Source organism: Nipponia nippon, unplaced genomic scaffold (assembly GCF_047370975.1).
Source record: "Nipponia nippon isolate SJK-2023a ecotype South Korea unplaced genomic scaffold, ASM4737097v1 scaffold_5, whole genome shotgun sequence".
In the NCBI taxonomy this organism is placed as follows: domain Eukaryota; kingdom Metazoa; phylum Chordata; class Aves; order Pelecaniformes; family Threskiornithidae; genus Nipponia; species Nipponia nippon.
The window spans coordinates 93983882-93999936 of NW_028262369.1; the positions used below are offsets into that span (position 1 = coordinate 93983882).

The window sequence follows — 16055 nt, forward strand, 5'->3', positions numbered from 1 at the left end:
GGGTGGTTTGAAAAGGTCTGGAAGAACTGCACCAGCAGGCAGGCTTTAATGAAAAGGCAGGAAGGGCTGTGTTAAAAAAAAATAATTGATCTCCAGACCTAGATGCTTCGTTTTTTTGGGAGGTTGAATCGAAACGCGGCTGGAGCGGCCGGGCCCAGTGGCAGTGAGTGCTGTTGCCCCCGGGGAGGGACAGGTTCTGCTTCTCCCATGTCATCTTTTTCAGTATTTACCAGAAGTCATATTCTTCTTCCTATAGGAAAAAAACCTGTATACACATATAAAAAGAAATACTGTTGCTCAAACTCCAAGATCTACTGCTGCCCAGGAGCTATTAAATATTTAATAGGATTAATGCAAAACAAAACTTCTTCCTTTAATGCGAAATGTTGTCTTTAACTAGGAGGAAAATGGGTGCTACAAAAATTGCTGGTTATCTTTCTCTCTACTAGAACTTGCCTAATGCAGAATAACATGTTTGCATTAAATGTTTCACTTTGGAGAATGGAGAAACTGCTGGTTATACCTTAGAAGTTTTGTCTAGGAAATGGGAAATATCTAACTGATGAAAAGGCTTTCATTAAAAAAGGAAACACTGCTGCAGAAGAAAACAGCTCTGCTCACAAGAAAATCGAAGTTACATTACATGGACCTTAATCGGTTGTTCTAGGTGGAGCTGGGAGGTTTGCAAAACATAAACTAGTAATACCATGAAGAACCCTGTAGAAATGCCTAGAACCTCCCTGATGTTCATCAGCCAAAAAGCTGATCACGCTTTAGAAAATAAATTCATTTAAATTTGATTTCCAAATACTCAGACTTTCCTGCCTGCAGGTGCAGATCCAAGGCTTGTCGTGGTGGGGTGATGGAGCCGGGGCATCGAGGGGGCTCAGCACCGTGGGCGATACCAGCCCCGGGCAGGCTTGCCCCTGGGAAAAGCAAATGACCTATTTCTGCAGGATCAGCCCAAAACTGACCTCTACGGCCGCAGCGTGTGGGGAAAAACACTGTTGCTTTGTTTTTCTCTCGCTGCAGCCTGGCTCTAGCTTTAGCCATCATCCCACCTCAAAGATCAAAAAGCCCCAGTTTGTACGAAAAACACAGTTTAGCGTGGATTTAGTCACGAGCTTGCCAGAACAACCGAGAGCACAGCGTGGGGTGGGTACATCCTCCAAAGCCACCCTGCTGCCAATTCCTGCTGGCTGCCCACAATGTGCTGTTGTTTCCAGCACCAGGGGAACAAAGGCTGTTGTTGTAGGCTAATGCCGGTTCAGCTGTGGCATGAGCCTACGTGGGCTGTTGGAGCCGGGGGTGGGCCATGGCGGGGCCGGGGAGGGGTATCAGCCCCCAGTGGATGTACAAGGAGGTTTCCAAGGGCTGTGCAGCTCCTGGGTGCTGGAAGCTTCCTACAGCTCCTATTGCTTCGGGGAGGTATGGCTTTCTGCTGAGACCTGCGGGGTGTCCATTCCTGCCAGTGGCACGGCGGGGTGGAGGGGTGCCTGGGCCAGAGCGGGCGGTGTGGCTTAGCTGGGACGAGGCGGAGATGGCTGGGGGACACGAGGGAGCTGCGGCTGCCGAGTGTGGGGCTTGGCTGAGAAACACCAGGTGCCATCCACCGGTGCGTGGTTGGTGTCTGGGGGCTGGCGTCTCTGGTGGAAATATTTAGGGATTGAAATGGCGGATGGAAAATCACTGCCTGGGTGATCAAACAGCACCAGGAGCTAAATCTGTTTTTTAGAGCTAGCAAAGAGGTTCTGGTCTTTCCTCACCTGTGATTTGAATATTTTGGTTAAGAGCAGTGGTGTGGCTGTTTCTAGCTTAACATGCTGCTGCCGACCTACCTTGGGGTGGAGATAACTTAGATCCATTTGGAAGCCAAATCTAGTATAAACCAAGACAGGTCACTTGATGCTGAAGCATACCCACCTGAGGACATGATCCCTGGCCTGGGTGAGCTGTGCAGGGCAGGCTGTGTTTTGGGGGAGGGATCTCAGCAAGGGAGGAGGTTTTATTTGTCGTCTGCTAAAGCTGTTTTGCCCATTGCCTTCAGAGAAAGGGAGTGGAGGGGATCCTAGTGCTGTGCTTTCCACCACCAGACCTCACTTGGAAATATAAAGTCTCTAAATCCTTTCTTTTTTACATTTGTGTTATTAGATTTTAGTCAAAAGGAACATCATTCTTGTGGATGCTGGTAGGAGAAAAGACTGAATCCAGGTGCAGGGAGCACCCAGGATTTTCTGTATTTGTAACAGTGACTACTGTACCTCCAGCCGTGCCATCCCATCCTGGGTGACCTCCAGCCACCTCTGGCTTGGAAAGCTCTCCTCCAAAAATGTTTCCTTGCTGTCTGATCACTGTGGTTTAGCAAACAGAGTGGGAGCAGGCTGGGCTTGCTGCCCCGACCCCGGCTGCCCGTCCCACCCGTCCCCTTCGCAGGGCAGGGACGGGGGGGTGCCAGGCTGCCGGCGGGGCTGCAGTGCCCACTGGCAGGTACTGCCATTATGCCCCATTTCCCCCTGAATCAGAGATGGAAAAATCACTTGCTCAGATCTCTGAGCAGGCAGAGAGCCCCTCTTCTCTCCGGAGAAAGCAGGGATCTCCCAGCGCATCCCCAACATGTCCGTCTGCCAGGCAGCAGCCCAGCAAGGATGTGGAAATAACATCTCCTCCCGCCCGGGGCAGCGAGCACGAAAGAGAGGCAGGGTTCAAAGCAAATTAAAAAGTGGGTGAAAGTGGCCCCTGGGTCTGCCCAGCTCCAGCTGACACCCCTCAGTCACTTCCATTCAGGTTTTAAAGATTTTTGAAATCTCAATCTGTCCCTTTTTTTATTCCCTCCCCTTGAAAACAGCACAGCTCCCATGTGATGAGGACAGCCCCGCAGACGTCAGGCCTTGCGCATCACCCGCCCCAGCCCCTCGCTCCTTCCCCGCGGGGCTCGGGTTTCCCCTTCTCGCTCCAGTGACGCTGCCTGTCCCGACAGGTGCCGGCAGAGCCACGGCCACACGCCGGGGTCACTGCTGGCGGCACAGCGGGTTGAGCGGCTGGCGCGGAGCGGGGCGGCAGGTGGACACGCTAACGTAGGGGCCAGGAGCCTAGTTAACCCCCAGCACCGTGCCCAGACATCGTGCCCCGGCACGGCACCCACCCCAACCATGGACCTGGTCCCGGAGATGAAGAGGTACGTGGATTTTGGAAAGGAGCGAGGGTGCGTGTTTCCCCACCGTCCGGCTGGGTGGCAGAGCCAGCCCCTGCTGTCCCTGTGTCACCAGTGGACGTGTGGAAGGTGGGAGTAACAGCAGATGTGCCCATGTCCTGGGAGGGATGGGGGCTAAGCTAGGCTTTCTGAGGAGACCTTTAGCCCCTCAGCAGCCTAAGTTTAGGTGTAATGAAATGATGAGTTATGAAGACGTTCTTGCAATTTATGTTGCTAGAAACATCTTGAATTTAATGACTTTTTCAACTTAAAGGTGCTGCGTCACTTAAAGTGACACTGTGAATTCCCTCTGTGCCCTGCACCTGCAGTCCATAATGCAACCTGCTCAGTTCACAGAGGGAAAGATGTTTAACCTTGCTAACAGCGCGCTCTGACTTAGCCAGCAGCCGCGGCAGGACGAGCCGTGCCCACGAGCATCCCACTCCCTGGCAGTCACTGCTTCAGTCCTGCTGTTGGGTATCAAGCAGCACCAGCCCAAAGTATTGCAGTCAATTTTCAGATCTAGGCTAGATTTTAAGCCAGATTTTAGAGGAAGTCCATTTGTTCCCAGCAATAATTAAGTCTGTTTCACCTTCCTGGCAACAAGCGTTAATCTTAGAAACCCTGCCTGGAGAGAAATGGCAAAAGTCTTGGTGGAAGGGTTAACTTGGCATCATCTGTCCCGGTGAATGCTTGTGCCGCAGTCTGTCCAGGTCACCTGGCTGGGATGACACCATCCTGGGATGGCTGGAAACATTTGACCGGTCAGAAATGGAGTTCATGTCCCCGGATCCCGAGAGCTGTTCCTCTCTGTGCAGGGGAAGCCACGCTACCCCTCGGCATTTTACTGGCAGATTTATTCTGAAAACCATCTTGCTCGGTTCAGCCAGCTGAGAGGACAGGCTAGTCCACTGTTTTGACAGGCAGAGATAGAAGAGGTCAGAAGGTTGCGTGGAAATTAGAGGGACTGGCCTGCAGCCAAGCTGGAGCTTATGAAGGAGGCTGAGCTCAGGCTTGTTCCTGCTGAACTTCTGCGTGGTCTTTTCCGGGAGGGGAGTGAGCTCAGGGTGGTGGAACCGAGACCTTTGATGTACCTGTTGGCAGCTAGGTGTGTGACTTTGGCAGTGAACTCAGATGAACTCAGCCACTCCTGCAGGACTCTGGCAGTGCCCCAGTGTCTCTGAGACTTCTGGTTCACCTTAGTCTTTTCTTGCCTTCATCAACCAAAGCAGCACACTGTTTGCGCATGTGGCCACTTCCTTGCTACCTGCTAGCACAGTCATTACGTATTTCTATCTCAAAGCCCTACTACAAGACTCCCCTTTTTCTTTTCCACCTCCTGGCTTGCTTCTTATTCACGTAGGAGTTTTCTCCCTGGCAGAGGGGACGCGGGAGCTGCTTACTGCTATTGCAGACTGCTTGTCATGAAGCATTTTCTAATGGCAAAGCTTTGGGAGCAGCAATGTGTCTAAACTCAGGTTACACAGGAATATCACCCCTAAGTCTTGCTGTGCATCCTGATATTGAAATGTGGTTACCCAGAAGATGACTATTCCCCTTGCATAGATAGCCTCACCCCAACATTTTCTTTGCAGAAGTGAGATCCTTGCTCCAATTTAATTTCATCCCTTCCTTTTGCTAGTGGCACCTCATCCATATTTTATAGATGAGACATGTTGTCAAAGGAAAATGAAGATGTGACTTCATTGCTGGAAGTCTTCGTAAAAACCCCCACACTAAGAATGAAAACATATGACCGAATGAAAACATTTATGGTCAAATGACCTCTGACTTTTGCTCTTTGAGTCCTGTGCCTTCTACAAATGACCGAATGTAATATTTGCAGCCAGGAAAAACTGAACTTAAAAAAAAAAAAAGCAAAACAAAAAGGTCCCAGAAACATTGGGCCAAGCAGATCTTTTAGCACTTCAGATGCTGAAGCTCACTATAGCCTTTTCCTAATTTCACTGCTATTTCTTCTACTCCATTCATGATTAAGGTTTCACAGAGTGTGTAATATCAGTTAGTCTAAAGCCTTCCACTGTATTGACTGGTTAATGATTCTTCAGAGGGAGGAAAAGCTTCCACAACGCATCTCAGGCAAGCACTGGTGGCCAGTCCGTTGCTGATACTTACAGGTGATCAGCTAACCAAGAAGTTTTGCCTTTCTTTGGTCTAGTAAAAGAGAACAAATAGCACTGATTATCAGGCGAGGAAAATTTGTCCTGGAGTATCTTCCTTTTGTTCTGCATTTTCAATGCAGCTTCAAAAAAGCATACAGGTTCTTCAAATAACTGAAGTGCTATACTTTCCTTACAGGAATAGGTTCCCCAGCATGAACTTTGAAGCAGAGATTCTGACAGCTCCACACGATAATTCAGGTATTTGGGAGATAAAAAAAAGGAGATTAAAGTAAAATGCCCACTCAGCTTGCTATCACTACAAACACGTTTTAATTCTTTTGGAGTTAGAGATTGTTTAAAAAAAACCAAAAAGAAACAGGATGCTAAACTGACTGCAATTCAGGTGATTTCAGTTTGTGTTAGGGTATAGTTCAGCGTTCAGGATAGATGTTGGTACCTTTACCTCCAATAGGGCTGGACATAGGGTCTCCTTACATACCTACCAGAAACACAGCTGCCAATGACATGTGGTTTTGGAAACAGCACAGGCATTCAATTTAAGATTGCACAGTCCTGTATGAAGCATACATAGTTTTCTTACTAGTGGCAACTAAAAGCAGGTGATAAATAAGCAGCTCCTCAAAAGTCAAAAATGAGGATGAAGATGTTCTGCTGAGTTCTGTCCTTCATCCTCATTTCATTTAGGAGGAAAAGCTGATTTTTTTCCTATTGAATGCTGCCTTTCCAACGTTGATCTCACATGTTGAGCCTGGCACTACGACTGCCTTCCTACTGCAGCCCTCTGTCTGAGATAGACCAGCACCAGTACTCAGCTGCATGACATCTTCTCATGAGCCTCAAGTCTTAGTTGTGTGATTGCTCCTCAGACCTGAGCGGTTGGCCAGAGCCTGTGCCCTGGCAGCAGTGCTCTTATTAGGATGAGACAGCAGGAAAGTGAGTTTTTGCAATAATTGCTTGCAACCCCTTGAGTAGCCCTGAGTGTTGGTTCAGAGCTAGAAATCTTGGTCTCAGCTGCCCACATTTGAGCATGAGCCCGTTCAGATGAAATGCTTTTGCTATCAGTTGCCCTCCTGGCCACGAGCTGCAGTTCCCTGTGGGGAATTCACCTCTCTGGCAGTGCATTGCAGTCCCATGCTGGCAAAAGTCAGAATTGAGGTGCACGGCATTGACTACTTTTGCTTTACCTGCCGGTGGCAGTTTTTGTGTTGCATCACCCTTAATAGCAAGTGTGCCAACAGCTGGCGATTTCAGTTACACCGTCCAGCATGTGCAAGAGTGATGGACCCTCCAGGTTTGGACCTGCTGTGCGATTCCCTTCACCTTCTTGCCTTGAGTCTTCCAGAAAAACACTCCAGTTACCTCCCTTTCTGCAAATCGAGTAGCCCATATCTACCTAAGCATCTTCAGGAAATTAAGGGGGTATTTTCCTCAGAGACACCTGTAGTAATGAGGCACTTAAGAAATATGCTGATGTCAAAAGGTATCTAAGAATAATTTTCAAACCCTGAGTGTGAACAGGTTGGAAAGTGTTCACATGAGCCCACCTGCTTGGACGGCTTCTGGGCCATGCGTCCTCTCTACTGTCTTCCTGAATCTCTGGCTTCTCTTGGGTTGGGTTGGGTTTCTTCCATGAGGCAAGTGCTTTGATCCTTCACTTGCCTTGAAGCCACTAACACACAATTTGTATTTATTTCTCAAGAGCTATATGTGATCCCTTCCATGAGAAGCCTCACAGTCGAGGAGTATGTAGAAGCCTTTAAGTCATTTTTGGATCATTCAACAGAGCACCAGTGCATGGATGAGTTCAACAAGAAAGAAATGCCCAACATCATGGCTGGGTAAGGAACGCATCCACCAAAGTGGGAAAGCCATCTGTTATCTTGGGAGGGCAACCTGCACCAAGGGTCACCAAATGTGTTTAAGGATTTTCTGGGGCATGAATGAATTTTTAATGCTTTTCAATTTTAAGTCCCTTAATAGCGGTCTTTAGGATATTCTGTTTAATGACTCCAGAATACGTGATGTTTCAATTAATACACTGTGCTGCCTCTCGGCTTATGTTAAGGAAAGAATCAAGACCTCATTTTCATGTCCATCTCTTTTCAATTAGCTGATTTTCCAAGGATTAAAGTATTTTTTGTTGTTTGTTTGTTTATTTGTTTGCTTTTTCAAAAGAAAGCTATCTTTTGTGCTCTCTCCCTACTTTTGGAACTTCATCACACATCAGTCCAAACAGAAACACATCTCTAATTCTCTTCTAGTGATTAATTCCTGGTTTTCTCAATCCCCTAAGACCTGCTTATTTCTATCCTAAGTCGATTTGCATTGCTTAACTACCAAATGATAATCAGTTTTGTGAAGTATTGATGTAATATATTAAGCCTGGATGACTGCAGATAAATTTTAGAGCAGCCTAGATCCAAACCACAAGAAAGATCTTTTAAGTTTGGGTAATTTTTGGATGTTACGGAAACCGTATTCTCTATGGAGAAAAAAATTTAGGCAGGCAAATTTTTATTCTCCAGCTAGATATATAAAAAATAAGCAATAAAATAATAATTAAAAAATAATTTGTATTGGGATATTTTAATTGGAAAAATTACTTAGGTGAATTTTAAGTGATGCAAAACATTGTGGCTTCCTGTGATGCTGATTGTGGGTCTGTCACAGGGTCTTGACCCTCATTAGGGCTAAGGCTACTTGTCTAGCTCACACCCTGCAGGATTCCCTGCTCTCTCCCCTCTTGTTGAATCATTGCTGTGGTGTCTCCTGAGATTCTGTATGGGAAACTCAATCCCTCTGCACAGTGAATGCCTGAGAGCAGAATAAAGCCATAAAAAAATGTCACAGCAGCGAGGTGCCTCGATCCCGGCCAGGCACAGCCCCACTCCCCCTGAAAAGAACCCTTTGCCCTGGGGTTCCCCGGGGCCTTTTTGCATGGTGCCAGCCACAGTTTGAAGAAAACTCTCTGGCAGAGGAAGAGAAACACTATATCCTGATTCCTACTGTACTGTGAAATATGAGCTTGCTAATATGGGGCTGGCTCCCGCCACACAGTTGGTTATAGCTGGGCTCCAAAGGGATGCTTGAATTTCTATCCCAATTCATGTGGCAAAACTCAGTTAAATTTCCGGACCAATGTGGCATCCAAGATATTAGAATTAAAACATAAAGTTGTGTGACATAGTGTGGTGAAGTAATGTGTACTTATTGTTTCAGTTTCGGCAATGGAAAATCGACTATAAATGTTCTGGGAGTTGGAAGTGGCACAGGTAAGGAGCTCAGCAGCACCGCTGCTGCTGGGGGGCAGGGGGTCCCTATGGGTAGCAGAAAGTGATACTGAAATTTTGAGCAATGGGTGTTAATAACAGCATTTCTCGTTGAAGCAGAGAACAGCAAAACAAGGTGTGGAGCTGGGACGAGAGCAATGCTCCCTCCCTTCCTTCCCCATCTCCCTTATGAAACACTGCTGCTCAAATCTGTCCAAGAAGTGAGATGAGTGTGATGATTTTAGCTTAGTCTCTGCCTCTTGATGACTCTCACCTGACTTTATATGTCTCAGAGCAAGGAGTCCTGCTCTGGGTTAGGTATAAGAGCATTTTCAAACCTCGTCGGAGAGAATTAGAGACACCCGAGAGGTTCGTTCCACCCAAAGTCCTGTCTTAGAATATCCTGCCTGAAGGGATCTCTCATTTTGCTTTCCTTTTAGGGATCCTGGAGGCCAAAGCTGGGCAATGCTCTGCTCCAGGTGGTGCAAAACCCGCTGGCCACAACCATTAGCACAGGGCCTCGTCAGCTTTTTCAAGATGTGTTTCTTTGTTAGTGCTGTGTTTTTACCCGGTGATAAGTAGAGTTTAACTGCAAATGATATTTCCCCCCAGAGAGAAACCCATCTTTTGGAAAAAATAGCTTTAAAGCTGTTGTAAATGCATTTGTGTTTTTTTAAAAAAAAAAAAAAGTGGTGAACCATCCAACTTCGCTCCTAGGGAAACTGCAAGAAAATAAAAAGTAGAGAAAGGAAGTGGCAGTTAGATTTGTCAGAATCTACTTTTGCTTTAAAAAGTATTTTCAGCTGAATTTTAAGTGTTAATATTTTCAAATGAAAGTATTTTTCTCACTTTTTTTTTTGCTTGTTTTCCTGCGTAAGAGAAAAATAGCGTTGAATTGTTTTCCCCCGTTGAGAATATGTTGGAGCATATGAGAAAGCAGGCAGGAAGAAATCATTCAGTTCTCAATTACACTCCATTTTCATTAAGTAATATAAAACCAAAATTCTGACTCCAAGAAAACACAAGGGAAAAAATGAATTTTTCACATCGTCCTCATTTTTTCTTATTTCCTCTTCAGAAGATGTTTTAATGGAAAAATAAAAACCCTAAAACTGCCTGGGTTTCCTGGGTAGCTGCCCCTCAGGGACTCGCACACCCTCAGCTTGCCCACAGCTGTAAGAGCTGAACTTCTGCAGCCGGGCAGAGGAGTGAGCTAGGATGGCATTGAGCAAAAGGCTATATCTGATCCCTGACCTTTCCAGCCTTGGACTCTGATTTCACCGAGCCCCCAGAACTAGTTTAGTTGACGAAAATATTAATGGGGATTAGTGACCTACTCCACATCCTAAAAGACTGCTGGTCGGTCCAGATTGCATTTTCTCATTCACCTCACGTTTTCCCATGGCTGGTTTAACTATCTCGACTGCAACCTCCCAGTTAGTGCCAGTGTGGCCTGCTGTTTGCAGTGGGGTTTCACTGCTGTTTCAGCCTCACTGTGGTTAGTGCTGAAGGGTTGTTGCTGGCAGGGCAAGGCGGAGCAGAGAAATTCCTGCTCTGAAGCATTGTATTTTACCGCTTGTTTTTGCAGACACCCCAGCTGAGGATGCTATTACCTGCTCTTGCAAAGACTGGGTTTGGGCGTTTTACAGAGATGGAGTAAAAAAAACCCAAACAACTTTTAAAATACTCATTTGCTGTTGATATATCCATTTGCTACCACCAGTGGCTCCAGGGCATGGGGCAGTGATGCCCTGCCTCCCCTGAGCCTGTGGGGAACCCACATCAGCACCTCTAATTGCTGGTGCTTCCCACTCCAAGGCACCTACTAACTGGCGTTTAGGACTGTCTGATTCAATTTAGCTGCTTGCTATAGGGATCTGCCTTGAAATACCAGTGTCAACAATATTGGTCCATGCACCTATCTTCAACAGATGGAGCCTCAGCCTCTTTCCTTCTGCCTTTGGCCAGCCCTGCACCACTGCCACTGCATTCCTCAGGGGTCTTGGGTATTTTTTTCTCCAATTTCAAAAGACCCGTCTGTCCTTAAATGTCCCTGTGGTGCTGGCATGGCTGATATTTCCCTCCTTGAATTCTACTTACTGCAACACCTGCCAAAGATGACGACTTTTGTCATAGCTGGTACACCAGCTGAAAGGCTAAGGAAGATGCAGTATCTCGTATCAAGCCCTCTGTGTGTGACATTTGCAAGGGCAGGACTATTTTTAGGCCCCACCATCAGCTACAGGCAGGATTCTCGCAAAGGTTCACTCAAGGTGGTCACCTCTGCTGTTTATTTCCATAGTCCCAGATGAACCAGGTGGACTTTGCACGCTCGGTGTATCATGGCCTTTCTGAAAGAAACAAGGGTGATCTGCATCGCCTTGAAAGAGGCTGGGAACTTCCTAGGACAGAAGGACAGACTGCTGCTTGCTCCTCCAGAGCTCAGACAACAACAGAGGAGCACCAATAGCTAAATCTGCAGGGCACCTACATGCCAATATGTGACTCGACTCTCTATTTGCAACTCCAAGATAACAACTAGTTAGTAGATACCCAGAGCTGAGACCATGTGGTCAGGCCCCAAAGAGGGAAGACCCAGGGTACTGCATGTCAATGGGTCTTTCCTCTTGCCATGCAGTTTCCCAGGTCTCCAAGTCATGTCACACCAGCGGTAGAGCAACCATCACCTCCACAGGGCAGTGCCAAAGGCATGGACTGCCCTGTGATGCTTGAAATTGCACAACTGTGCCGATTCCCTCTATGTCCCCATTCAAACTTTGCATTTTTGTTGAAAACTAATGCTTCCTAGTTCTTTTTTTGAACATTGATCTTTGACTGTTTTGACCTGTCTGTCTCGTGACCCAGAGTACTGCCATTAGCAGGTTTCTGTGCTGTTGCTTATCTCTACCTTGTTCTTAGTGTTATCTGTAACTCTATGTTACCTTGAGCAGTAAGATATCATGGTAAGACTATCACTGGGTTAGATGCCACCATGCAAGCCACAAGGTAGAAAATGCCTCAATTCTGCTTGGGGGATTTCCTGGCAGCAGAGGTGGCAGGTGCACTGGCATCCTTTAATCTCATTTAAGTACTTTTTAAAGTAATGAATTTGTGTTTATTGAATAGGTGAGCAGGATTTGAAAATGGTCAGGATACTGCAGGCTGTGCACCCGGGGGTCTTTATTGACAACGAAATCATAGAGCCCAACCCACAGCACGTGGCAGCTTACAAAGGTAAGGCTGTACCTGCTGCCTGGGCTATAGCGAGGACTGTCGATTTGAATGATGAGTTTTTCTGCTGTTTTGTGAAATTCACTTTTTTCTTCTACTTTTTTAAAACAGAGTTGGTGAATCAAGCTCCAGACCTGCAGAATGTCTCTTTTATTTGGCACCAGCTCACTTCCTTGGAGTATGAACAACAGGTGAAAGAGAAAGGTGCACATAAGAAATTTGACTTCATCCATATGATCCAGGTAACGAGTATTGTTTTAATTAGCTTTAACTACTCCCTTCATTTCTGCTGTATGCATCAAGTCAGGGGGAGCAGAACTGATCATAGTTCTCCCATGAACAGCAGCTTCTGCAGCAGCTCTACAAACACCAAAGCTCATTCCCTATCCACCTTGGTTTTGGTCTCTGGTTTAACTGTGTATGGTGGGTAATAAAACAGGACAAGTCTCAGACCATCACACATCACACGGAGACCAACAATTATGCTTTGCTGCTGCAAAAAGTTATAATTTTTTTGCTTAATCAGAGTAGTTTGGATGGCACTGAAGGGAAAGTTTAGTGAACCTGTGTCAGGTTTTGGGTCAGAAATTATGCTGCTGTGTTTCTGATACTGATGACACTGATGTTGTATGTACCAATTATATCTTGTAAAAAATCTGTTCTCTCGCTTTAGTGGCTTTTATTTCATCTTGCTTTTATTTCCCCTTGCTTTTATTTCCTTTTGCTTTCATTTCATAAGAGCTGATTTCACAACTGGAAAGTGTTTCAGAATTTTGGTGGATGAGTCAAGGGCTAAGTTACAAGCCCTGAGGGCAGCCTTTGAGATGAGCCCTGCTTTGTCCCAGTACAAATTCCTTGGTTTCTGGAAGAGATCCCTCCTGCCCACGGCCCAGACACGTCCAAGAAATGCTCCTGGTGATAAGGACCAGCCACAGAAACCAGGGGACTCTCCTCTGCACATATTTTCCAACCACAAAACTGCACTGGACTTGAAAGGCAGCAATGGGCAAGTCAGTGTCTGGCTGGTGGCCGAGGCTGAGCTGTGGGTCCCTGGGCCTGACCCCAGGCTCTTGGTGCTGATGGAGAGCTGGTGATGCTCAGTCCAGTAGGGCACCTCTAAACGTGCGTGCTGAGTTAGGATAGGCTGGCAAGCAACTGGGAAGTAATTTAAAACAATTCTATAGAGAAGGGGTTTAAGACTTTGAAGGGCCATTGCACTGTGGAGGAGGGATGACGGCTGTGTGTAACTCTATCACTTCTAGATGCTGTACCGTGTGGAAGATATTCCCAATACTATCAAGTTTTTCCACAGCTGCCTTGATCATCATGGTAAACTCCTGATCATAATTTTATCAGGTAAGAGGGGCCTTTTATTTTTTGTTTCTGTGCTGGTTTTTTGAAGAGCTTTGAAGTACGAGAACCACAAATATTCATCTCAGGATTTTAGTAGTGCTTATTAATTAAATAAAACAAATGCTGTATTTCATAGGGAACAAGCGATCTTGGGCTTAGCCTCTTGGACTCCAATGTTTGATGGGACTGCATGGGCATAGTCTTCCTGCTCTTGCTTCCCTGCTTATGAAGTAGGTGAATTGCTCTCTAACTTGCAGAGACCTCCTGCTGTGAGCTTACTGGCTAGAGAGAAGTGTGGCTATTAATGAATGAGGGTCAATCCTTCTTCGTGGTGAAATGAGCACTGTACAACCTGCGCTCTGGGAGGACCCACCTTTGGGGCTCTTCCCTCCACACAGCAGTGACCCAGACCCCAGCAGGACAACAGGAGCTGCCAAGAGGAAAAAGAGGCACTTAGAACATCACAGCACTTATTTTAAAAAAAGAGTCTTTTTTCCAGTGTGCCATTCACAGATCCCCGGCTTGTGGTGCCGTGGATAAAGCACATTTCCCCACGTTTGCTATTAAAATGCCCTTTAGCATTGCCGGTAGGCTGTTTCCCTTGCTAGCTGGGACTGGCTTTTCAGGTATGTATTCTTTGATGTATACTTAAAATTGAGGTTCAATGTATAAAACACCTGCACTATTCTATCAAAGAGGTAGTTAATAGGTAGCATGGAGGCTCAGTGTATACCTCTGTGTACTCCTCCTTCCGGAGAAATCCAGTGCTGGAGACTGTCTCCTCGGATTTTCCTTTAAACAGGAGAGTTTTGGAAGGAGGGCTGATGGAGATGACAGTTTTACAACTCTCCAGGCATGGACATTTATAAGTGGACTCAAGTAAGGGGAAAGCTCTTCTACTGCTGGCAAAGTCTGGGCCAGCAGCGAGGAAGCATTTCAAACTCATTTAGTAGTTGTATTAGCTTGTATTTGACTACCTTGGCTTTGCAAAAGTAACCTTCCCTCCTGCTCTGGCAGACAGTAGCGGATGGGCCAGCTTATGGAAGAAGTACAGACACTGCTTGCCTTCCACCGACAGCGGCCACTACATCACCTCCAGTGGCATCACAGATGTTTTGAAGAGACTGGGTGTTGAATACCGCGTTTATGAGTTCCCATCAGGCTGGGATATCACTGAGTGCTTTATCGAGGGAGACCCGGTTGGAATCTGCATGATGGATTTCCTGACCGGGACAAAAAACTTCCTGGGCACGGCCCCCCCGGGGCTGCGGCGGCAGCTGCAGGAGGCTCTCTGCCAGCCCGAGTGCAGCAGCAAGAAGGATGGGAGGATCATCTTCAGCAACAACTTGAGTATGATTGTGGTTGAATCCTAGAGTCCGGACCAACTGCAGAAGACAAGTTAGGGTGGGTATAGGGGCGATGTGGTCGCAGAAGGGCATAGCGTAGAAAGAAGGCAACTTGCAGGCAAGAAGGCAAGAAAGTGGGGCTCATCCGCAGCCTCCCATGCTCAGCCAGGGTCAGCGGACACTGCAACACCAGGGATGAGCTCTTTGTCCTGCTGAGGTCAATGGAGCCAAGATGTCACCCTAGCTGTTTAGTCCAGCCCTTGGAGAATGTTTTCAAGAAAGTAAAGAGCTCCATCTCACTAAACACCTACACGGACCTTTTTTTTAATGGTATGCATCCTGTCTGTGCTTTTGACACTGGGATTTCCACTTTTCTATAGAGCCAGCATGTTTACATGCCTAAAGATGTGTCTATACGACCAGGAGCTGCTTCGCAGCTGGGAGGAAGCTGCAGCCCCTGTGCTGGCTGCGCACAGACCCACCTCTTCCAGCTGCGCCAGGACAAAACCAGCAAGGTGTCCCTGCTGCTTTGCACCCAAGTAATGTGCCTCACTGCACCCAGACCTGAGTTGTAAGTTGCTCTGCACTAGGCTATTTCACATGGTTTTATCAGCGTAGGTATTTACTGCCCCAAGTGTCTCAGCATCTCGCAATAGAGACATGTCTTAAAAATTTATCAGCCTTTTTGTTTGGAGAATTTTTTGGATCCCAGGATGCTACTTGCCCTGTGCTCTTTCAGGCAGATATTAATTTTGTTACTTTCTTACTACTGTTTTTCTCCATATAAAATAAAAGCAATCTTAAACCAAAAAGGTCACATCTTGTTCTATACGTGTGGGCTTACAGAAAATGAAAAGTGAAGAGGTTATTTAGTTAAAAATAAAAAAAATGCAAAATAGAGTTTTATGGAAGCATTAAGGGTTTCCTGTAAGTGAGAAAAAGACGAGCCTGAGGCTGTGAAAGCACTGGGTGTGAGCTGCAGCTCGTCCTTGTGCCGCAGCCATGGGAGGCAGCTTGGTTCACTCAAAGCAGCCTTGCTGCAGCCCAGCAACGCAGCACCTACATGACTTAAATATAATGTATGTGATTAAGGTGCTAATACAGGTAAGTTAAGACTACTTCCACAGGGTCCTGAGTTATTCAGAGGGCTAAAGAAGGTGCTGCCAGGGTAGCCAACTGGAAAGGGAGACCCTGCGTGGGACACCGGTGGCATTTAGGGCCATGGTGCTGTGCAGACCTTGGGCTGGGCGCATGGTGGGCAAAGGAGCCTGCAGTCCTGCTGGCCTCATTGCAAATACCTCTCGGGGCCGAAAGCACCAGCTCAGATGAAAAATACCTGCAGGCGCAGAGCCCACCTCTATAAACTGATTTTTTTCTGTGCTTAAGCTGGAAAACACATGCCCATGTGCATCTGAAGAGGCTCAGATACTGCTGCCTTACCGATGCCTGGCATTGATCAAAAGGCTTGTTCCAGCATCATGAACACATGGGTTGGCACACTGGCTTGCAAAATATTAGAAGT

At 46.7% G+C, this 16055-nt stretch overlaps 1 protein-coding gene across 1 annotated transcript; it reads left to right on the forward strand.

Moving 5' to 3' along the window:
- The first annotated feature begins 1352 nt into the window (after positions 1-1352).
- LOC104009762 (carnosine N-methyltransferase 2) lies at positions 1353-15239 on the forward strand. Its single transcript, XM_009461779.2, has 9 exons — positions 1353-1428; positions 2978-3175; positions 5510-5571; positions 7034-7172; positions 8554-8606; positions 11730-11837; positions 11946-12076; positions 13097-13190; positions 14205-15239. Exons 2-9 carry the CDS (start codon positions 3150-3152, stop codon positions 14558-14560), a joined length of 969 nt encoding a protein of 322 aa, XP_009460054.1. The 5' UTR covers positions 1353-1428; positions 2978-3149; the 3' UTR covers positions 14561-15239.
- Positions 15240-16055: the final 816 nt, after the last annotated feature.